The sequence below is a fragment of the Hippoglossus hippoglossus genome, chromosome 16 (genome assembly GCF_009819705.1).
Source record: "Hippoglossus hippoglossus isolate fHipHip1 chromosome 16, fHipHip1.pri, whole genome shotgun sequence".
In the NCBI taxonomy this organism is placed as follows: domain Eukaryota; kingdom Metazoa; phylum Chordata; class Actinopteri; order Pleuronectiformes; family Pleuronectidae; genus Hippoglossus; species Hippoglossus hippoglossus.
In genome coordinates, this window is record NC_047166.1 from 12,292,116 (window position 1) to 12,316,775 (window position 24,660).

The 24,660-nt window shown below is 42.1% G+C and overlaps 1 protein-coding gene across 1 annotated transcript; it reads left to right on the forward strand.

The window, feature by feature from the left end:
* The first annotated feature begins 193 nt into the window (after positions 1-193).
* On the forward strand, positions 194-23,502 carry zmp:0000001114 (suppressor of tumorigenicity 14 protein homolog). The gene is made up of 19 exons (XM_034611725.1): positions 194-438; positions 8,112-8,259; positions 8,892-9,052; positions 10,247-10,317; positions 10,727-10,890; positions 11,613-11,648; positions 12,696-12,924; positions 14,250-14,389; positions 14,545-14,648; positions 15,187-15,296; positions 16,107-16,237; positions 16,721-16,825; positions 17,684-17,791; positions 18,155-18,268; positions 19,196-19,315; positions 19,745-19,925; positions 20,608-20,876; positions 21,486-21,622; positions 21,766-23,502. Exons 1-19 carry the CDS (start codon positions 415-417, stop codon positions 21,925-21,927), a joined length of 2,514 nt encoding a protein of 837 aa, XP_034467616.1. The 5' UTR covers positions 194-414; the 3' UTR covers positions 21,928-23,502.
* Positions 23,503-24,660: the final 1,158 nt, after the last annotated feature.

The window sequence follows — 24,660 nt, forward strand, 5'->3', positions numbered from 1 at the left end:
GTCTTCTGTTTTATTGCTATTGATGAAACTCATATTGTGATTATGTATGTTGTCCTAATGTACTGCAGTGTGTATTTTCTATACAATAATAAACATATTTAAAGGTTATAATGTATATTTTGTGTTTGCTTTTTGTCACTGGCTGATGATGAAGTCAGACCAGTTGCTGGTGGTGTTGAGTTGCTTTCAGGTCAGCGGAGGCAGCAGTGGGTGTGGTTAGTCTCCTAGGTGTGTGAGGAAGAGGCTGCCCAGGTGTGTCTCCGTGCTCGACGACCCAGGAAGTGACTCTGTCACCTGGAGCCACCGAACACAACAGAGCCACTTTCCGCTCTGAACACGACACATTGATACGGTTTCACAGAGGAAACAGACAAGTGTTGGATCCTGTTGGACTCCAGCCGCTCACATCCTGACATGTCTGCAAAATACGAATACGAGGTGAGTGTCACTCACGTATTTTCACCTCATTCCTGGGGTTCACACGATAGATTTAGCACGAACACACAGTTTGTTTGGCTTGGTGTGTGTGTGTGTGCGTGCGTGCGTGTGTGTGTGTGTGTGTGCGTGCGCGCGCGTGTGCGTGTGTGTGTGTGTGTGTCTTTTTGTGACTTCTGTGGGACCTTCTCCAGTATAAACACTGACCTTGTCAGGACCAGCAGACCTCATGGGGACCAGAGGTTAATTACTTAGGTCCTGGTGAGGGTCAGACCTGACTTGGCTGGGGACATGGTTTTGGTTTGGCGGTCAACAATGAATGGAATTCAATGGTGTGTCCTTACAAGAATAGCTGCACAAATTATCTGTGTGTGTGTGTGTGTGTGTTCCTGTACTTATGTCTTTGAGGACCATTTTAAGCATAGGCCCTACAGAGTCAGCACATTTTTGGAAAGTGAGGACATTTTGACCAGTCCTCACTTTTTCAATGGGCTGTTTGAGGTTTAAGACTTGGTTTTAGGGTTAGAATTATGTTTAGATTAGGGTTAGGGTAAGGGTTAGGCATTTCGTTTGGATGGTTAATGTTAGGCTAAGGAGCTAGGGAATGTATTATGTCAATAAGTGTCCTCATTAGGATGTGTGTGTGTGTGTGTGTGTGTGTGTGTGTGGCCTATATGAAGTGACTGGTATGTCCAACACATGCTCCTCATACCTTCAATCCTTGACAGCGCTCACTTAAAGTTAACTTCATTTAACCAGCAGTTTGTTTGTGGCCTCCAGGTTCCACACTAAGCAAGTTTTCCCTCCATCATAGACATAGGAGTGAATGATTAAACTAGGGCCACTTCAAAAAACCAGTCCTCTCGTGGTGTTTTTCTTTTGGAGTTTCTGTCACACTGAAGCAAAAGAAGGTTTGAATCTGATGTCAACATGAGCATTTGAAAAGGGAATGATTGTTTATTTACATCGTCTTTGCCTTCAGATAGAAAGAAAAAGGAAGATGCTGTGATAAATTATACAATATAACTCAATTAAATATTAAGTAATTGTTTGAAATGTGGGTGATTAAATTATAGATTTCGCAGAATCCTTTATCACACTCAAGTAATGTTTCATCTATGTCCTTTACCAAGCAGTTAAGTGAAGTCCTAGGTGCCACATCATTTTCTGACTTGACATTTACCTTTTTAAAAGATAATTGTTTGAAGCTTCAGATATAGAGAAATGTATTAAAGTTGGATGAACCATTTCTACAATCCATCCCTCAACATTATGAAGTGTTTGATGTGGTTCTGTTTAGATATTAAGAAGGGTCGATCTGTGCTGTTCCCCATCCCCAAAGAGAGCTAGAGGCTTACAAAGCATCAGTCAATTGTACTGTGTCAGTATTAATATATTTAAACAGCTAGTTCTCTTTTATGTTTCTGCTGAGTTTATGAAAATAATTTGTTTCTGATTAATACTTGTTGAATGTCATTTACTGTGGTAGAAGCCAGAGCATGACAAAAATAGAATTACTCAACACACGAAGACGTGCATAGTATTCGTTTTTCTGAGTGACTTTCAAACCATTCCTGAATTTTTTAAGAATCAGTTTGTGTAAGTATTTCTTTCCACTGCACCACCAGGCAAAGGTGCGGTGAGGCATCAGTAGCAAAGTTGCCAGCAGGTAGCAACATTCAGCTAGTTGGCGCCTTAATGTTCTCAACAACAGATAAATGTGTACTTCTTGATGAAACTTGTTGAATGACTATTGAGTAAAAAACATTTTTTTTTGTTAAAAGGTATATAATTATTTTTAGGAAAACAAGGCTATGACTACCACAGTGATTTAGACTGACTTCAGGACAGTTTGGTCTGATTTTTGAACAGCTTTTTAGAACTGTTTTTGTTTGATTTGAGTAGTTTTGTATAATTTTAGAACATATTTTTATGATTTTAGAACATATTTGTATGATTTTAGAAAAGATTTGTCTGATTTATAAAAGATTTGTTTGAGTTTAGAACAGGTTTGTCTGATTTATAAAACATTTGTCTGATTATAAAACAGATTTGTTTGAGTTTAGAACAGGTTTGGCCCTTGGAGTGTAATATTTAAGCAGGCTTGTATTTTCTTAGTAATGAAGGGCTGTGAAAATCTTCTAAAAGCTTCCCCCCCCTGTCCTTAATGTAAAATTCTCCTGGAACATGAAAACCTTGTATAAAACCCGTTATAGTTCTTATTTCAACATAATTCCATCTTGTTAAATTCCAGGGAGATGGACAAAAAATTGTGAACGACGACCGAAGGTTAACTTCTCTTTTTAAAGGGATTCATTAATGGTTACAAGGCTTTGATCAGTTCTGCTCACACTCACCTGCTCACCACAACCTTTGTCTGACAGCTTCCTGAAAACTGTCGAAACACAAACTGCAGTTCATCTGTATGTGTACTGCTGTGAATGTGAGCAAACAATAACAAGGTTTAGCAAAGAAAACGCCCTTTCTCCCTGACTATGGAGCGACTTTAACAAGAACTTACAAGAATCAGTGGCATATTGTTGAAATATCTCCAAGTGCCATCTCAGAGAGAACGCGATGCTCACAATGCGAGGTATTTACACGTGAACAGCCAAGCATGTCCTCGCTTGACCTTGTTTTGTTAAGATGTAGCGGGGTGGGGGGGGGGGGTGGGGTGGGGGTGGGGTGGGGGGGGGGGGGGTGGGGAGACAGCAAAACTCACGTGCTGCATTTTTCTTACTTCAAAATTATGTAGTTTAATCTTTAGAAAGAAGTGTGTAAGATAACAAAAAAGGATGAGCTGAATATTGAATTAAAATTTAAATAATTATTAAGTTCTGTCTTTTGTGTAAGAAATTCATTGTGGCTAAGATGTATGTGAATGACTGAATAAATGTATCTATGTGGAAAAGGATGGATTTTATATTTATTCACAGATTTTCAATTTACATGGATAAACCACACAAAACGCTGCTATTGAGCTAGTTTCAAAATGATGTACATTTAAAGATAAATCTAAAACAAACACAAAGTTGGCATAACAGAACTCTGATCATCCCTTTTCTGAAAGCTGAGACACTTGTTTTAAATGACATTAGTGAAAGTGTTGATAAATGAACGTTTCTTTCTCTGTTGATATTTGATTACACACAGACAATGATAGATGGAGGATCAAATGGGAACACTGTGATTAATGCTGTTTGGTGGTGAAATCACTCAACGCTTCTTCAGGCAAGGCCGCACTCTCTTTCTTCTCAGCCCACATTTCAAGGGCAGTCGTGTTGAAAGTGAGCAACAGAAGTCAATTTGAACGCGGCCCTGATGTCGCACCTCTTATCGACTCCACTGAATGATGCATTCAGAAACGCTAACAAAACTGCAAGAGGGCGAGTTTAATATTTAACACGGCCGTTGTTTGCCTTTTAGCTGCACCTGTGGCCATCTTGTGTAAAATTATTATCGGTGATGGAGTTTGCCTCCATGTATGGGAAGCAACAAAATTACTCTTCCTTTAGTCTTCTTCAGTTCTTCAGCATGGAAAATGCAGTGAGGATTATTAGTTGACAACCTTCTGCCAGGTGGTCGTATCATAGCTTATGTCTTGAGGCTGAGGCTTCCTGACACTTCCTGGCTGATGCTGCAGTATGGCCTATAAAAGGCTAACTGCTAACGTCTGCTCGGGGCTACTGCCAGGGAGGAGATGTGTGTGTCAGCCTTTGTTTACTGAAAGGAAATGTAAGGCTGCTGAAGCCTAAATTATTATTTCATTTGCTGCCCGGTTTGACCAGGACTCGCCGGCAGAAGAGATATTGCACCTTCAATGGGGCCGTCCTGGTTAAATAAAGGATAAATAAATAAAGCCAGCATTGATTGGCTGTCGTATTTGATCGGACCTTTTGGTCTGCGGGCTGGTTTGGATACATCAGTGCTGGTGAGTGTGGAGAAGGCATGAGAACTTTTGAAAGAAGTTCACCAATTTTACACATCAAGGCTTGTTCATAGTTCAAGTACTGCTGACACGTGTGAAAAAAGTTGTATGAAGTCTTTTGTGGCTCTAGATGAAGCTGATATGAGTTTGAGGCAACAATAAAACACTATAAATAATTATTCCAATATAATTTTCATCAATAGCAATATTTAAAAGTTTCTATATATATATATATATATCTCGATGTAAAGCTTATAAATTGTGCAAGCACAGTGAGGACGTGTAACACAATTGATCTACCTCAGATTAGTAAAATGTCATTCTCTGCTAATAAAGAAAAGTTTAAAACTACAACATTTTTTTTGTATATAATATCTTTCGCCATATCTCCCAACCCAATCCTAATTTCCCCAACCCGAATCTACCTCGTGGGACTGAGGACTCGAAGAGAAGTTTGTAGTTTATAACATCTCTGGGGACGGGGGGGTGGAGTTAGAAAGACGTGAGGTTACCAGACGTCTGCAGCCGGCTCCTCATCTCTGCTTCAGGGGGAACAGCTTGGAGCTAAATTCTCCACAGCTAGCAAAACACACCCCGACCTCTGGCAAACTTTGACTGAACTGCCAGTGGTCGAGTTGCATTGTGGGTAATGTAGGTGCCAGGTTTTGACAAGGAGGAATTGTGAAAGGGTGGAGCAGTCTTTCAAGCTGTAGCCCAGAGCCAACTCTTAGAAAATGCACAAGGTGTGTTGGCAATCCACAGAAAGAAATAGACGGTGGGATCCAGTTTTATAAATGTCACGGCTGCATTTTTTTCCTGTATCTTGTATTATTTTATAATATTGATGACAAACATGGTGCAGAATAATCATCATATCGGAGAAAGACTGTTAAGCTGCACCTATATGAAACGGATAGGGAGGTGCATACATGAAGTTCACCCCCAGTATGACCATGAGCTACAGTGGTGCTGCTGCTTTTAATGGAGGCAGGACATTAATGACTAACCCAGTTTACGTGAGAAGACATAACACTGTGACAACGAGTCACGTGACGCTGAAACTGGAGCAGATTAATGAAAATAGACCATTAATCATTCATCTTACTTTTGCCATGTGCTTTTCTTTTGATAATTTGATAATTTATTTTAATTGAATGTTTTCTCTTTTCTAATCTATAACCTTTTTTATTTCTGCATCTGCGCTCCATTGCTGTAAGAAGTCTTTCCTATTATTTGTTGTAAATGTTTCATTTCTAATTTGTAAAGTACATGTAACATGTGCGTATATATATGTATATATATATATATATATATATATATATATTCATTCATTCAAGTTTCAAAAAAGAAAAACTGAAAAATAGTCCTGTTATTGATGCATTTAATTTATAATATGCAACAACTCTTAATTTTAATGTCAAAAAACCACGAGACCATGCTGTTGACTTGAGGACTAACATTATACAAAATGTTTCCAACAATGTTCAAACCCAGAGAAATTTTATTCAAGTTATTGGGACGTTTCATTTCCGTTGCCTTTTATTTAGTCATGTCAACTTTACCTGTTGTTTTGTCTGTCTTTGCTTTAACTTCTGGGGCAAATGACAAAGTAAGAAAACATGTTAGTCAGTTAGTCAGTTCCACTCCTTGTATTGTTCCCTTGTAATGGATTTATTCATTGCTCTTTGCTGCGTAACATGAAGAAAACATTTCTTCATCCATGAACACGATTTGCGAACAGTGGTGAGGACAACTCCCATGATCCCACGCTGCTTCAGGACATCATCACACTAGGTCTTTTATTATTGATTTGATTGAGAGACAATCAAGTCTAAGTGGGCACTAAGTTGAATGTTGCATGTAAAACCTGGCAGAAGTAACGTACTTAAATGTTGACTTGAAAATGACTTCTCCTACAGTGTTAGTATTTTGTTTGATTTTGTTTCAAAAATATATGTGAGTTTTTCAAAGTTGTACTTACAATACATTCAATCTCTACATTATTCTAACTAAAGTTTTGAATGAATGTGATAAATCGTTTTTTAATAAGGACTCGTGTGGAAGAAGCAAATCCTGCTGGAGACTGAGCTGTGAGACTTTTTTTTCCTGAACCACACCTCCCAGCGTTAGCAGCGTCTTTTCTAGACCAGTTATTCTGCTCGGGAAATCTCTCTGTCGACTAGTTTTACTTCACCAAACTCATGGCCTGTTACACAACTCAGATGGTTTTCTAGTAAAACATCACGTTTTTCAACAGTTTGCATCAGCGTTTTGTGGCGTTTCCTCGCGATTCTGTGTTGAGAAACAGACAGACACTGCTTCCTCTTTAATATGGATTAGCACGCGGCGCTGGTGTTTAAAAAAAGCTCCACAGAGTTTAAAAATGGGTGGTATTTCTTTGTAGGGGTGAAGAATGGGATATGATGAAGAGCATGTAATGGTTTTATTAAGCTGTGATCAGGCTGACTGATAGAGAGAGACCCTGGAGCACTGGCTGACCCCGTCTCTAATGATTCGCCTCATTCTGGCCCATGATTGCTGTTCAAGATTCCAATTAGAAAGCATGTGTGGAAGCCCGGCTTGGGTAAGAATAGGCCTTAATTGCCATGAGTTATCATCTAGACTCGTGTAATTGAGCCCCCATCTTAAGGGGCAGCACATCTGACAAATTGATTTAATACCAAAGTGATTCTTCATCCCTAATGGCACTCGGGCTTCTTCACTCATGGGCTACACTCGCTGAATTCATTGTGTGTTGATTGCTGAAGCGGTCCCAAACCTTTTCTCTCCGTCCGCCCACTTGAGTGAGCTCAGCAACAGACACACTTACAGTATCGACAGCCAGAGGACGCACGCAGCCTAAAGCACCGTGCCCATGTTCTCCACAAGGTTACCCCTCAGTTATGAAGCAATATTCTGGATGCATGTAAGACTAGAAAAGTGTGTGTGTGTGTGTAGGGTATGAGTGTGGGAGCTCTGTCACATTTACTGAACGTGTTTGACCGGTTTTGCAAACGTATACAACCTGCCTGTTTGAACATGTCGCTCTTGGAAAACAGTGTGAGGCGTTTCACATCAGTTTTTTTTAAATACATGTCATAGTTCGACCGTTAATGTTAATTGTTTTACATCGTTTAACAAATCTGCTTCTTGTACAAACTTGTCAAACATTTTTTACTATTAAAAAAAACTATATAAAAGTCTAGATTTGAATTTGTTGTTTCAGTTGTAGAATTAGGGTGTTTACAGTGTTTACACTGTAATACAAAGAGAACCCAAAATACAACCATATATATAGAACGTGAATAAAGAAAATAAACATAAATCCACATCTTCTTGCATTTTTTATTCTGTCAAATTTAAGTTTTCACATCGTTGCATATCTACAAATATAAACGCAGATCCCTTTAAATCTGTTTATTTATTTAACAGTTACATTATTATCAGCCAACCAATAAATCGCTTGGGCTAATGGAGGTTTTAAGGTAAAGAGCCTGTGTTATTTATCTTCATTGAATTGGGATGAATTGTAATTTGTTCTGTCAAAAACTGTTACCAATGGTCCAAGCTATGATGCATCATTTGGAGATCTATTTGACGTTTTTTGTTTAAAAAAAGAAATTAGTTATTCACATTAATGTACACTACACTCTGTTTGGATACAGCTCTCATTGTACTTTACAGTGTAATGTAATTTCCACACTGAACATACTTACAGTACGTTTGTTGACTCTGTTTTCTCGATCAGGGCCACAATGGTCGCCATGAGCGGATCGACTTCTTGACCAACAAAGAGAAGGCGTCGGCAAAGCGGAAAACCGGCGTCATCGTCGGGGTTCTTCTGGCTGTTCTCGTCCTTGCAGCTGTTGCAGCGTTCCTCATTTGGCGGTTTGTCTGTGAGTATAAAAAAAGAAGCTTCCCTCTGTTATATCATCCGCATTAGAAACTTTGAGGAACTGTGCTTTTATATATTTGGATACATTTTTAAAAAATCATAAAAACCATGAGATGTTTGGCGTCCTCTGGACATTTTTCAGTATTAAACAACGTTATTGTAAATAGAATTAAATGAGGAGCTCAAAGTGTTTACATCACTAACAGCAGCCTCTGTAAAGTGGATCATTTCCACTGGCTGTGAAGGCACAGCTCTTTGATATGAGTTTAAGAGTGGCTTGTTTGGACTTTGTAATTTCCCATTAGTGTTCGCCTTTTTGACAGCTCTGCCTTTCTCCTTTAATAATGGAAAGGAGACGAATGTCACAGAGTCCACGGGCGCAGCTTCCCTGTCGTTTACACACACGGGGTCTGATGAAAAGGCCTCTGAAGTCTTGATAAACAGCGTCTTGATTCAACTGGCGGTTTTAATTGCTCCGAGAGCCAAACTGTCTTCTCGATATCAGACCACGCTATGCAACTTTTAAAAAAGGGCTTCAAGGCCCCAAAGTCTCCTCTTTCATCAGAGGCAGCCATCTTATAACATTTTGTTGATCAAACACTGAACTCTCATCTGCCTCTCTCCTCCTATAAGTTAAAGATGCGAATTCAGAAAGCACCCTCAGCAGACACAGCGGCGTGCCACCGCAGCTCTTCAGTGGGCACATGAAGCTGACTGGTGTACCATATGCTCAGAAACTGGAGGACGCCGACAGCAAGGAATTCAAGAACTTGGCGCAAAAGCTGGAGGCAATTGTGAGTTTGTTTATCCTCTGTATTGTTTATTGTTAACTATTTTGAGTAGAGTATTACACCCAGTTAAGGATTAGCTGTGGGTTTTGTTTGGCAATGTGGAAATGCTTTTTAAATATGCCCCTCGCAGTGCACTGAGACTGCTGAAAGCACAGTTGTGTGGGTGGAAATAAAAGGCTGTACATTCCCTCAGTAATTCCCTCAACAGCATCTCCTATTATTGGAGACAGTGGAGATGTTTGTAGCACCACTTAGGAAGCATGTTGATAACAAAAAGGAGAAAAAAAAACCTTGCTGAAAACCCATCAGGCGCTCGCTTCCTCAGTGAAGAGCCACTGAAGTGAGGGTGTCGGCTGAGAGTTAGAGTGGAAGGGTGGGGGGGGGGAATTTTAGATGATGAGACGACTGGGGAAGAGCTTTATGCTGTTCTACATTTGTTCTCGCATTAAAACAAAGAGGATTTTCAGATCGCTGCTGATCTCGGATGCTGTTTACACGGCAGGTACGACTTGTGGGTGTTTGGCCTCAAGTAAACAACGCTGAGCATGTTTAACCAGTTATCCCACAACTTCACTCTGACACTCGATAGCACCGCCTGTCTGTGGATGACCGGCTCTAACTCCTGAACCACATTCATTCGACCATATCCCCCTTAATTAGGATCTGAGACCTAAGAAATTTTCGGTTCTATATGTTTTCCCATATGAAAAAATCTTTTAATTCCGATCTGTGACACTGTGAAACAAAATTGGGATGATTTGACACGGAATGACCCGAATGTACATTTTTAAACTGGACATGATATTTTTTATTTCATGTTAATTACTCGCTGTTATTAATTTTTTTTTATCCTGTGAACTCCTCCTCTCCCTCCGTTTCACTTTTATCACAAACCTTACAAATGAAAACAATGCTTTTTTTATTTTTTATTACTGTACATGCATAGTATATATGGTAAGGAATACTGTGTATGGTAGTGACCTGCATTCACACCCACCAACCGTCTGTATCCTTGTCTGATTCAGTTCGTAGCTCAGTGCAGCTGAAGGCAAGACAGTTAATTGAGAATCCCACTGTTGTGTGCTTTGCGTGGAGGCAGTTTTTTTTATGTTAACATGCTCATTTGTACTTTGTCTTTAGGCAGACAAGCAGAAACCTTGTACAGTTGAGTAAAACACATTTTTTTCCTCTCCACAGCTGGGGGAAAACTACAAGAAAGATCCATTGCTGGGGGAACACCACACTAAAACGGTGGTCACTGCGTTCAGGTACCGTTGAGATCTCGAGCTCCGTCTAATTTTTTTATGCTGCTCAACAGTCCGTTGTTATGCTTCAGAGGACGTCACACTAAATCTTGTATGAAGGAAAAGCTTTGTTGCGCTGACCTGTGAGGGTTCTTAGTTTGAAGTCCACTGCATTTTTCAGCACGTAAAAAAGTCTGTTCACTCTTGACTTGTGTGTAGTGAATTATGAAGTTCTGTGCTAACAGTGGCAGTGAATTATAACAGTTCAAACCCTGCAGTACGCAGGATGTGGACAGAGGATGCAGGTACGGCTGGAATTGTCTTTTTTTTTTGTTGTGATTTTTGCAGAAAATCCCCAAATCCCCCATGTTGCACGAATCTTACTCCAATTTAAATGTTGTGCTTTCTGTGCTCTTTCTCTGTCTTGCACCAGTGAGGGTGTGATAGCCTATTACTGGTCCCAGTTTGATATCCCGCCCGAAGAGCAGGAGATGGCACCCGAGTTCTCAGAGGAGCGGGTGTTGGACGCACTGGAGAGCAGCCTGAACGGGCAGCGCACCATGGGGAACATTAAGATCACAGAAATCACCACCTCGGGTTTGTACCACACAGGCCGGGGGAGGCGGGGGTCACATCGAGGGGCAAAGAGACGGGGGACAACTTGGTGTTTACTACAGCTGGCTCCAGAATGTGACATTTAACAGAGATAGAAGATAAAGCGCAGTGAATACAGATTTGAATAAGGTCATTGTCATCTCCTATCAGCATTGCTATTCTGTATGCTTTCCATTTGTATTATAGGAGCTTGCTCTGATTTGTGCTGATAAGATGATAATAGATAAGCCAGACCTCTCGGCTTGTGCTGCATCTGAGATTGCACATTTTATGCTGTTTGGATCCTCTAATGATATTAGCTGGGCCCTGGCCTGGCTCGAGACAGCCATTTCTCTTCCTTCTGTCTTCTCAGCATTCACGTTGCATTTGTCCATTTCCTGGCCACCATCCAAGCACCGGCCCCTATGACTCAGTGGTTTTTGGTCCCCTTTTAAAATGATTTCTGTGGGTATGATTTGATGGTGCTGTCCCAGATAGTTAGACAGAGATGTATGGCTTGCTGCTGTAGGGCAAGGTGAGATGGAGCAGAAAGAGCTACACGCCATCGCCGGTTCTCTTAACCGACGGGAAATGGAACAGAAAATGTGCAACCCAAATATTTTAGGCTCATGCATCAAAGTCTATCAGCCTCCCGACTTTAGTGACCCATTCTTACCTTTACCTCCTGTTTCTCTCTCCCTCCCTCCCTCTCTCTCCGTCTCCAGTCACAGATCATCGCATGGCCAGGACACCCACAGCCAGTGAGTACGGTGCTTCCCATTTCAATCACTCGCAGCTGTAATTTTCCAGCTGGCTACATGTTCACCCTCCTGCCAGCGTGTAACGAATGGCTGGCCTGTACTGTACATGTGCCGCGCGAGTCGTAGCTCGAGAAGCCTGCATCAGGCCGGGCCGAGCCAGTCACTATGTCCGGCACTTTTCTTTGTCACCGCCTGCTGATTTATAGCCTCGGCAGAATTTGACGGTATTACATTATGTCACAATAGCAGGTGTACTGTCTCAACATGAATCTGTCTTTACATACATTTGTTGCATAACCAAGGTTTCTGCAGCATCTTAGAAAAGCCTAAAAATTCAATTATTTTAACTTTAGGCCTTTAAAACATCTTAAATACTTTTAGGTAGGTCTTATTTTTTATTATTATTATTATTATTATTATTCAATATATCAACTATATTGACATTACATCTTTCAAAACAAAGGTGCTTTACAAGTTAAAAAATGAAAAGTTGAAGGCAAACAATAGGAAACAGTTCAAAAGCAAACGATGAGAAACAATTAAAAGCATCACACAGCAGCTCGGATATAGAGATAAAAACATTTACAGATGAGAAGAGTAAAAACAAGATGAAATAAAACATTATAAAACGATTCTAATAGACCGTATCAGAACTGGGTGAAAGCACATCTATAAGAATGAATCTTTAAGCGAGATGTAAAACAGGATAAGGAGTCGGGACTGTGTAATGGCGAGTAGGGCCTAATTATAATGTTAATTTTAATGCTACTTCTGTTGCGCTTTAAAAATTAAGATAAATGTTTTGGCAGCATGAATAGTTTGTAATGTCTGTAATAAAACTACAAACAAGACCAATGTGGAAGTAATAACTGCACTCGGCTTGGCTGTAGGAAACATAATGGATAATTTCTTCAAGAGTATTATTTATGATGCAATGTCAACAGTGAAGTGGAAGATGATCAGATTTTAATTAATCAGCTTCACACCACTGTTGCCTTCTTCCATTTATCTGTTGACAAAATGTCTAACCCGTGTTGTCGTTTCCAGCGGAGTGTTTCTTCCGCCTGGAGGCTGAAGACAAAGTGAAAAAGTTCTCGTCTCCGGGGTACCCCAAGGCCTACCCCCCCAAGTCAAGGTGTCAGTGGCAAATCCGAGCGTCGGAGAACAAAGCCATATCCGTCACTTTCCCTTTTTTCCACGTCGAGGACGACTGCTCGGACGACTTTGTCTTCATCTATGACTCTCTGAGTCCCGACGAATCTCAGGCCATCACGAAGTAAGTCATAGGGCTGCGGATGTCCGCAGGGTTTGGGAAACATGTCAGTTAGAAGTCATACTGGTGCTCTTTAAAGGTTAACTCCGTCATGGATGGATCAGTTATCATATAATTTGCTCACAGTGTGCAGTATTCTTTGCACTAATGCCTCCACCTGAGAGGCATTTCATTTGAAAGAAAACCAGTAAATTCAGTCATCTTCAAATTGTGACACAAATCACATTCTGTCTTCGCCTTGAACCTCGGTAGCAGGGTTTGTTTGATAGGGCTCAACCAACATTTGTCTCATTTATTACGCCTTGAAGATCAGAGAGAGAGAGAGGGGGGGGGGGATATAGCTCGACATGATTCCCAGAGGACAAGCACCAGGAATCACTTTGTATTTGACTGAAATGTTGCAGAGGGATTTAGGAGCAAAAGCTGTTTTGATGTGGGTGGAAAACATGTTCCACTTCATTCCTTTCACAGCATTTGTGATTACAACCGTTTCCCCCCCCCCCTTCTTGGCTCTGAAGCCTTTCGTGCTACATGTCCCGTTTTATTGTTAACTTTTTGAGACCTCAGTGAGATTGAGTTGGCTCAAAGAGACCTCTCCTTTCAAATCTGCGAAGGGGGCAAACCTGAGTGCCGCTACACCACTGTGTGTAATCTTACTTTGTGTTCGGGAGAGTGGTGAAATTCTGAGACTGCGGGCTCTTGAATGCAACATCAGTTGTAGCTGCAGGCATTTTCAAACTCGGGAACCATTGCCAAACAAATGTGCGTTACCAAGTGATGCATAACATTTTTATAATGCTATTGAGCGATCAGCTTTATCCAAGGTGACATGGGGTTTATGAGAGCCATAATATAATACTCTATAATGACATTATTGTACTGGAGCTAGATGTATTGCTGTTCTTGCAGTGTCATTCACAGCTCCATGGCTCTGCCGCCAGCAGTGCTGAAACTTTTTTCTAATGTTCCTATAATGTCTGACTTTGAAACTGCGCCTAAGCAATTTCTATTTAGCGTTGGCACATCTCGCTTTATTTATCTCTTTCTCTACCTCTCTCTGCTCATATATGGATTTTGTTGTTTTTTTCAAAATTATTTCCCTAGCATTTTAAACTTGTTTGCCGCGTTGATGTTTTAGTGCTTCTGACCAAAAAGAATCACATCTGTATTTGATTTTCCAAAGCGTGGCACATCCTCAGAAACTGTAAAACTCCATTTACTAAAAGCATCAGACGTTCAGCCTGTGCTACACGGTTATTGCAAACACCTTTTTTTTTTTTCATTTCTAATTCTGTAATGGGACCTGATGTGTGCACTGCTTCTCACAGGCAGTGTGGTCAGAGGCCTCCCTCCAACCCGCTGCAGGTGGTGTCATCCGGCAACATTATGCTGATTAACTTGATCACTGACACCGTCGTACAGAGGCCGGGCTTTGAGGCAGAGTACAGAGCCATCCCCAAGTCTGAAGGTAATGAGTCATCCATGTGTCATCTGTATTGTCTATGATATCTGCCATAAGTTCACCTCGTTTATAATACAAATTTGATGTTTTTTTTTATTATTATAATTCTACAATGCAAATGATAATGTGCCATGAGAGAATATCTGTCATGTTCTCTCCAGTGAAAACCTGCGGTGGTCTCCTCTCTGAAGACAAAGGAGTCTTCACCTCCCCACTTCACCCCAGCTTCTATCCTCCTGCCGTCGACTGCAAGTGGACCATCAAGGTTTGCAACACTGCTCCTCCTCCTCCTGGCCCCCTCCCCTACCCATAACCCCCTCCGCCCACCTCCTCCTCCATCATCCTTAGCTTGCCACGAGAGGAATGCTGAGGCAGCACTATAGAAGCCAAGCTGTTCAGTACCTCTTCTATCTTCATCTGTCAGGGTGCTGTTGCAGCTCTGGCTGAGCTGCGGCATTTTGCGTTGGTTTTGTTTGCTGGTGTGCATGTAGCACTGTGTGTGTGTGAGCACGTGCACAAGTGCGTAAGTGTGCTCGCTGCCTGTCTGTGTGTGTGTGTGTGTGTGTGTGTGTGTGTGTGTGTGTGTGTGTGTGTGTGTGTGTGTGTGTGTGTGTGTGTGTGTGTGTGTGTGTGTGTGTGTGTGTGTGTGTGTGTGTGTGTGTGTGTGTGTGTGTGTGTTGCTTGTATGCAGTGCCTTCAGATGGACTTCAGATACATGTCTTTGGGTGTAGGCGGGGGGAGTGACATGCATGCATGGTAAACAAGGTTGTTATGAACCAATCACCTCTTCCTGTGTGCTGCAGGTCCCTGCTGGGATCAAGGTGCGGGTGAAGTTCACCATTTTCCGCATGAAGGAGCCTGACGTGGACATCCGTGTGTGTAACAAAGACTATGTGGAGATTATGGGAACCAAGTAAGACTGAAGTCTGTAAATTAATAAATGTTTTACACGTCTATAAGAGTGTGATACGTTGGAAAATTCCAGTTTTATGTCCACTGGCTCCTTTTTTAGGAAGTTTTGGCATCGTTCCACTCACCAGTAAATAAAACCATTGTTCTCAGGTTAAATGGCTTAAAAGTAGTTCAACTGAAACATGAGCAGTCGGGCCGGTTTTTAACAAACCCACTGGTTGGTCAGACTTATCAGGAAGAGAAAACAAAGGTGACGGATAAGAGAATGTTTTACAGACAAACTTCTTAGTTCAACTTTGACCTGCTGTATTTTCCTCTCCAGTTCCTGACATTTACTTTCAGTTTTACCTCCAAATAAAATATTTTAAACTAAACTAAACTGTTGGTTTGTTTCCAACTCCGCTGACTGTTCATATTTCTTGCCCCATTAGAATTTTTACCTTTGCCAAGGAGGTTGTGTTTTTGTCTGTTTGTTGGTGGATCCAGGATGAAAAATTGTGATACAGGGTGTTTTTTTTGTGTGCATTTTCATGATAATAGCTCTTGCATTGATTAAAAAAACAATCAGGCCCATTTAGGACTGATATTTACGAGTGTGCACTTTGGTGCAGATCCACATAAAAATCTGGATCTAATGAATTTAAATGTGATTTCATAAGGGGACTGTTGGGCCTTGGTGGAGGTGTGCACTCTATTGTGAGTGACATTTGAGTTTGTAGTGCCTGTTCCCAATAGAATTCATTCAGTGATAACATCATCATCAAATCACACCTGTCATAATATACCTGTAAACATTGGTTTTGTGTCGCAGGTACTGTGGAGAAACGTCCTCCTTGGCTGTGACCAGCTCCAGCAACGTCCTGGAAGTCCACTTCCACTCCGACGAGTCCTACACCGATAAAGGCTTCAGCGCCGAGTACAGCGCATACGATCCGAAAAACCGTGAGTTAAAAGTCTCGTCTGGCGCCCACGTTGACACAACACTTGGAGGGTGAAATGTTGTGGCGTGACAGTGACACTCATAGCCTGCCATTACGGAGCAGCACAGAGGGAGTAACTGTGCCGTCTGAGAGGCCACGAGACGGCAGCTGACTGACAGTGGAATGGAGCTGTTTCAGTGGCTTTAGAAACTGCTGCGGTGAAACTCAAGAGCCAGACTAATCACCAGAGAGCTTGTTTATTGGGTCCATTTTATTTGCCACTGTCAGTCACGAGCACTCCACTTTCAATACCCTCCGCTCTTTATGTTGTCTCCCAGTTTGACTGAAATAGATTTATAATTGCTCCGATCAACAGGGACAAGCATTGGCCACATGACGGATGTTGTGAAACTACACTGTCGCTCCCCCTCGCTCAATTTGTCACCGTCCTCTTTCTCTCTTTTTTTTCCCTCTGCTTTCTCTCCATCTTTTCACTGTTTTGCAGCTTGTCCTGACCAGTTGACTTGTAACTCTGGCATTTGCATCGGTAAAGAGCTGAAGTGCGATGGCTGGAATGACTGTGGCGATATGAGCGACGAGGTGAACTGCCGTAAGTTGACCCAACCACACCTTTCCTGTCTTTCCTCAACGTTTTTTTTTTTTCTCTTTACTATTCCCTCTTCTCAGCTCCGTGAAGGGGAAGACAATTTGGGAAATACTTTGAAAGTTAGTTTTCTTGCTTAGAGTTGGATGACAAGATCGATATCACTCTCACATCTGCTGGTTTAACACTAGGTTCCGATCAGACACGTTCACAACAACGGGAAACTGTCCAGAACATTCAGGCGAGGGATGGCGTCTGTGTAGAGCGTGCAGGAGGCCGGACATGACGTATAAACTCCACTATGAAAATCACATGTTTTGTTTACGGCACATCAACACCAACCTTATCGCCACAAGCTTGTCTATCCATCTGTTTTTATCCTCTTTTTGTGTTCTTTGTGCTTTCTTCGGTTTTGTGTCCGTCACGTGTTTACAAACGTCGTCATCACTGACATTTTCAGGATATTACATTATACAAGGGGGGCTGTCAGGAAAAGTTGGAAATGTTGGTGTCCTCACATACAGCCCCTCCACATAATTTCAGGAAAATGTCCGTAGTTCAGTGCATGTGTGAAAGCAGCTTCTCTGTGAACAGCCCCACAGACACAGCCCCTGAAAAATCAATTGATTTTATTTATTTTCTTTGTCTGTAGCTTCATATTTAATGTGCAGACATGAGATCGTTCCCAAACTTCTCATCCAACTCTCAGAATACATATAAACTCCCCCCCCCAATAACTGTTAAACAATTTCTTTCCAGCCATTATCTTTCTGTAATTATATTTTTATCACTGATTTGTGTTCCTCTCGTATTAACACCTTCTTCTTTTGCACGATTAAACACGTGACTTTTCTGTCCCGTCAGGTTGTGGCAAGGACCAGTTTTCTTGTGACAACACTTTGTGCAAACCCAACCTCTGGGTGTGCGACAGTGTCAACGACTGCGGAGACTGGAGCGATGAGAAAAGCTGCAGTGAGTATTCCCGTCTCTCTTTTAAAGTACTCTTCAGGGGATACAAAGCCCATCTAATGCTATGCTAATTGTGCTAACATTAAAGAAACATCAGTGCTAATGCTCTGGTCACTGACTGCTGGGCCGTGTGCACTCATTATTCTATCAGTAATGGAGTTTGTTTGAAGCCTTGCCCAATTTGCCCAGCATCTGTCCAGGCTCTTAATCATGTGTAATACACGCAAGAAGAATGGAGACGGATGCAAATGTCCACCATGGCTGTACCACTAATGTCGCTCTGAAGCTTATTGCCATGTCGCCTTGTTCAAGTTTTCATCTTTATCTTATCATAATATCCTCGTTACTGTGTCTCTTCGCCTGCAGGTTGTGAGGAGAGCGAGTTCCGCTGTGGGAACGGGGAGTGTATGCCCAATGATGTCATGTGCGACAGTAAGAAGGACTGTACGGATGGAAGCGACGAGGCCTCTTGTAAATCCTGTAAGTAGCCGGGTTATCGTCGTCCTCACCAGTCGTGCATTTGAAAATTCCTCCACGGTCATTTATGTTACACTAACCATTAAACAAATAACCTTCGTCCGCAGCCCAGTGGATAATCAGAGTTTTAGATGCGTTTAGATCAGGCATTTTTATGCTTCAGCAACAGCCAGGGGCGAAGATACTGTGCTCTTGTGAACACAATATCTCAGAAACACACAAAAGCAATTTCTTCAAATCTGGATCAAACATTCGCTTGGACTCAAAGAAGAACTGATTCAATTTTGGTGGTTGAAGGTCAAAGGTCACGTGATCATGCAATTCCCTTTCTTTGCCTTGTACGCATGTTATCTTAAGAACCCCCTGAGCGAATACTTTTAAATATGGTGCAAATGTTCACTAAGACTCGCAGGTTAACTGATTTGATCTATGGTTGCCTCACAAAACATGTTTCTGGCCTGTTGAACGTGATATCTCATTGAATTTCTTTAGATTTTGACCAGTTGTCACGTGGACTCAAAAATTAACGATAAAATTTCAGTGGTCAGACGTCACTGTGACCTCATGAGTCCGGAAAAAAAGTAGACTGAAACTGCTGTGGTTATTGGAGGCATAGAACCACAGCTCTCTCTTTCCCCAACTCTCAACCTCCCTCACTCCCACAATTGCACACACATTCTCATGCAAACATGCAGAGAGGGCAATCTTGCATTCCCTTTTTGATTGTCACTTCTGTGAGTAAAGACGAATATTAAACCCTGAACTCCGATCAATACGACCAATCAATGCCATCTGCTCCTCAGTCGGTAGGCATGGAGCGTTCAAGCCTCACTGTGAAGCTTTGCTGATTGCTCGGTATTTTACTGGTTAAACTTGGACTGAAATACACAGTGTTTTGATTTTGGCGACCTGTCTCCACTCCACTTGTAGCCCCGGGTATCTGCTCTGACTTCAGCTTCAAGTGCAAGAACAGTGAATGTGTCAATAAGGTGAATGCCGAATGCGACCGCGTCAAAGACTGCTCCGACAACTCCGACGAGGACCACTGTGGTAAGTAAAAGTTATTTCCCCCTCGTAGTTCTCAGCTTTCTGAATTTTTTAAAAACGGCTGAAAGTGGATCTTATCTCTTAAGTGTCATTCAAACCAGATTATAGTGGAGCCGAGTGCTGCTGCGCGCTGGGCTGTCTATTAGAAAAAAGCCCCAGGCCCTGACTGCTTTATTTATTTTATTTTTCTTTGAAAGCTGCTCTTGTCATCGCTGAAGTTTTTGTTTTTTTTCCTCCCATTTGAGCCTCAGGGTATTTCTGTATTTTCCCCTTTTTTTTGATCAGCTAATATGCTATATGATGGCTTCAAGTCAACTTAATCTCATTTTCTGATTTTCCTCCCTCATCAGTCAAGCCAGTCTCACCTAGAACTTTTGCACTCACACATTCAGCGCTGCATCCTCCCTCTGTATATTCTCTGTTACATGCCAGATTGTGGCACCAGGCCTTATAAGCTGAACCGGATCGTGGGAGGGCAGAACGCCGAGATGGGGGAGTGGCCCTGGCAGGTCAGCCTTCACTTCCTGACCTACGGACACACGTGTGGCGCCTCTATCATCTCAGACAGGTGGCTCCTTACAGCGTCCCACTGCTTTGTCACCAGCGATCCAGCGTGAGTCACAGCGGAAACATCCACACACATAAACATCAGGAATGTGTTGTATTTACCATGAAACAGATTCCCTTTCATATATTACATTCTCTAAACTTTAATTATTTCCACTACTTTATTATTCATCAAGTTAATGAATATTTTTTAGATGAGTGGGCTGAAAATACAACTCAACCATGAAAGCATGCAGCTGCATTCAAGATAGTGTCCTGTAGGTGGAGCACTAACCATGCTGTTCGACCTGAGCCACTTCTGTAGTGACTGAGCAGGGAAACGTGTTCGTTTTCACACGGCTGCTGTTTGTTATACAAACCGAGGGACCTTTAATTTATATCATGGCTTTTCATTTAATCTCTGAGCATTTTCCAGATTACATATTGGAGCCACTGCAAAGGTTTTCTTTATAATTATATATATCTTCATATGCACTGTGTCACTTTGCATGTTTTTGTACATGGTTAATGAATCCAAACCAAACTGTTGTGAGGCTCGTGACGTTCAGCTTTAGTTGAGAGGTTTTGGTCGCATTTGAGACTCAACAGTGAGTAAACCATGTAACCTTAAAAGTACCACGTTACGCTGGATTGTGTCCGACGCTACACGTGCTGCATCCACCCGTGCCGCCTCATGCATGTAAAGAAAACCTAACCTCTGCCCCGTGACACTCTGCACCCTACCCCAGGAACCATATGGCCTCCAACTGGCTGACCTACAGTGGCATGCGGGACCAGTACAAGCAGGATGGCGTACAGCGCCGCCCGCTGAAGAGGATCATCTCCCACCCAGATTACAACCAGATGACCTTTGACTACGACGTTGCACTGCTGGAGCTCAGCGAGCCGCTGCAGTTCACTAACACCCTCCAACCCATCTGCCTCCCGTCTTCCTCCCACATCTTCCCAGCGGGCATGGCCTGCTGGGTCACAGGCTGGGGCGCGCTCCGAGAAGGAGGTATTATGCATGAATTGGTGCTTCTGCTTAGAGCTGCTCTAGTTTATTTTGTTGTTTTTCTCTGTAACGTATTATCATTATAATGTGAATATTTTTATATATATTCATATATTTTTCTGTTTTTGCTGAATCAAAGTTCACCCACTCTAAAATTGGGTTTCTCTTTTTGGCGTATTCAATTGGCATCAAAATTAAGACGTCCCACTCACCCCCCCCCCAGTTCTTTTTAACAATGAGCTCTTCATCTCCGTTCTTCATCTTCTTTTCCTGTCTGCTACTCTTCTACTCTTATTCTCTTTCTCATCCCTTCCTGTCTTCTTCCTCTCCTTTAATGTCCCCACCATTTCTTTATCTCTCTTGTCATGACATACTTCTCTTCCGCTCAACCCTCCCTCCCAGTTCTCTCATATCTCATCTCATTGTAATCTGCTCTTTTCCATTAAGCCGATATCCATATCCATATATCAAGACCATGTCGGCTCTCCTGCGAAGCCTCTTAAACCTTCATTAGCTTGCAGTAATCCAGCCCGTTAACACCTTTTGATGTTAGAGACAAACACAGGGGGGGTCACGTGGCAGAGCGCTGACCCCATTGCGGTGCTCTTGCAGGTCAAAAGGCACAGCTGCTGCAGAAGGCGTCGGTGAAAATCATCAATGACACGGTGTGCAACGTGGTCACGGAGGGCCAAGTCACCTCCAGGATGCTCTGCAGCGGATTCTTGGCAGGAGGAGTTGACGCATGCCAGGTGAGACCAGTGCAACATGTTCCCAGAGTAGAAAGACGGGACCACAGGGCTGATATAGATGGGTTCTCACACCCATATAATTATTGTGCTCTCACTTCCAAACCCCAATCTAATAACCAGTCTCCCCTGAATGTGCTCCCCAGGGAGACTCCGGCGGCCCCCTGGTGTGCTTCGAGGAGAGTGGGAAGTGGTTCCAGGCCGGCATCGTGAGCTGGGGCGAGGGCTGCGCTCGTCGGAACAAGCCCGGCGTGTACTCGCGCGTCACCAAGCTGAGGCAGTGGATCAAGAAGGAGACGGGAGTTTGACGCTGCTGTGATGAAGAGGGAGAGATGCAGAGAGGGGAACAACGTCAGAGTGCTAAAAATAATGGAGAGGGAACATTTGAGTCTGATTCAGGACTCCGAGTCTCTCCAAGATGTTTTCATTCAGCAGCAGAATCCGGAGACTGTTGCATGGACCCAGCGACTCACATCAGTGACTCAGAGCACTTTATTTGGTTGCCAACCCCCTTTTTCCCACACACACACATAAACAAACATAAACCACAGCAACCCACACTTTGTATATAGATTATAAAGGTGTAAATCTGTGAAGTGCCTTTTGCCCACATCAATCACGTCACGTACCAAAAAATCTAATATATATATATTCTGGGAATCATTTTCCTAGTATTTATAAAATGCAACATTTTAAGATTATGGCAGCATTTTTACATTTTACTTAAGCTTCTGAATACTTCTGAAACCTAAAATATCATTTTAAAACTTAGTATTATATAATATCTAAAAAGGTGCAATGCTTTCATTCTCTTTGGCTGCGGCGAATTTTGCACCTTTTGCCACTGGGCTCATGCTGTTGATGGCTTTAATCATTCGGGTTTTTCTTAATCCTATATCTTAAAGGATCGTAATGTGTCCTTCAATCTTTCTGCTGCAACACTCTTAGCATCATCCCCAAACATTTTTAAGAGAACAGCATAGGTTATTTTTTTTCTGCCAGGTAGCCATTAGTCTGTTTGTATCTTTTTTAAAGTATAAATATCAAGCTGCAGAGACAGTTGTATGTACCATGTGGTGATAACAGAAGTTTAACCAAATACAAAAAAGGAGAGGAAAAAAAACATGCTTAAATCCATTAAGGGGCATTTTCATATTATACTGAAGTAAATGAAAGTCAGAAGCTGCCCGGAGGGGAGAAGATGCATTAATCAATCTTAAAGCCCACAGTTTGCTGTGGAAAGTGGTCGGCAGCGATGTTAAGTACATCAGGTTTGTAGCTGGTGGGCTAAAACAGGCAACAACTCCAGCAGGGTCCCTGGGGGGGGGGATTCTGATCTGAGACTGGAGAGATGAGGCTCGAGTTGTTTTAATTTGCCTTAAGTTGCCTTAGGATCTGAATCCGAATCTGTCTGGGGCCAGGGATCAGTATTTAAAATTTTACACCTTTACAGATACATTTGCTCAGGGTGATTGACGTCTTCACTCACACGAGGGCCACAGCAAACCCACGGGGTCGTCACTAGATGCCAGAGCAATGCAATGAGATTTTATCCCTGCGAGGGTTCTTAAATGTAAGATTTAACTGGGGGGGGGGGGTATTTTAGTCAGATCCTGGATAAGCAAACCAAAGATATGCAGAAGTATTGTTGTGCAATTCAGAAGAAAGTTTAGCGGGGAACATGGCTCAGTGGATCTCCACTAACTCCAGAGCCTCACGGTTCGTGTGAATGTGTATTCTCCAGAAAGTAGAGAGTAAACACAACTTGATATTTCCATGAGCACTGTGCACCGACATGGACTCACTGTACTTCATACCCTGCCTTTTGTTTGTGTTTTTATATGGTTTTATACAAAAGATTGAGGATAATAAAGATCATTTATCTCATAGCGTTACCTGAACAATTTGTCTTTGACGGAGTCTCGTTTTGTCTTGTGTTGTGCATATTAAATGTTTGTCTTGTGAGACCTTGTCCCTTCCCGCAGTAGAATTGTAATGAGCATGTACCTCTCCTCCCCGTCGTGAGCAGCGGGCCTACCTGGGGAACAGGTGACAAGACAAACTCATATTGTCAGATAATACCTACCTTTGTTACAGCTCTATCCTATTACCCTACAAGATGGGCACGTCGGCTTCAGGAGGTGGATACACATACAGTGGGGGTTCCGCTTTCTCATCTGTCTTCATTAAAAGCAGCGCACCACTGGGGGAATAGGAAAATCAACATAGACAGTGCCGCTAATTTATGTATTCATCATTGTTGCTACATGGGAAGCTTTGTTTGTCACTGTTCCCCGTGCCCAACGACGCCGCTCACGAGGCTGATTAACTCTCAGGATTCACACCAGCCAACTCTTTATCGGAAATGGTTTTATTTAAATATAAATATGTGTACAAAGGTACAAGCAACGATAGCTCCTTTTTAGCAAATAAAATTCTGAATACATTATTAAAAGAATAAACAAACAAATGGCAATTAGTCGTGTTCCAAGAAAAAGCATAGTAACTGCATTCAATGATTGATGAACAACTCGGAGAAGAAAATCCATGGTGCCAAATAAATCAACCAAGATAAAGACATGTATATAAAGATACTTTACAATAGAGCAGCTTACACGCTGTACATTAAGGCTTATATAAAATATAAAAATAAAGACAAGCGATGATGTTTGCCTCTTCACTCTGAAGTAGACATTTGCTCTCTCATCAGGCTGCCTGGTAACAGCTTTGTCGACAAATGGCAGTACAGGCATTCATACTGAAACATCCAGGAAGAGGAATGCAACTGGGCCAGGTGCACAAACCAATGTGTCAAACATGAAATGGACATGAATATTAACGCTGAAGATTTTCACTAGACACATCATTTGCATGCAACAGAGAGAAAGTATGGGCTCAGCCATTTGTACAGATACTTCATGTTTCAGGGTAGTACTGTTTCTTGTAAACATCTTGAGACAATTTGATTGAGTTGTAAAACTTTTGAGAGTGTGTGGTCCACACCAGGACTGCCTTGCACGTCTTACCCCCCCCCTCCACCT

What these genes read in the sequence shown, in the direction of transcription:
- zmp:0000001114 (XM_034611725.1), top strand. Translation starts at nt 415, where the DNA reads ATGTCTGCAAAATACGAATACGAG. An exon ending in CCTCATTTGGCGGTTTGTCT is followed by an intron (nt 8,260 to 8,891) that starts GTGAGTATAAAA and finishes TCCTCCTATAAG; the next exon opens with TTAAAGATGCGAATTCAGAA. An exon ending in GTGGAGATTATGGGAACCAA is followed by an intron (nt 15,297 to 16,106) that starts GTAAGACTGAAG and finishes TTTGTGTCGCAG; the next exon opens with GTACTGTGGAGAAACGTCCT.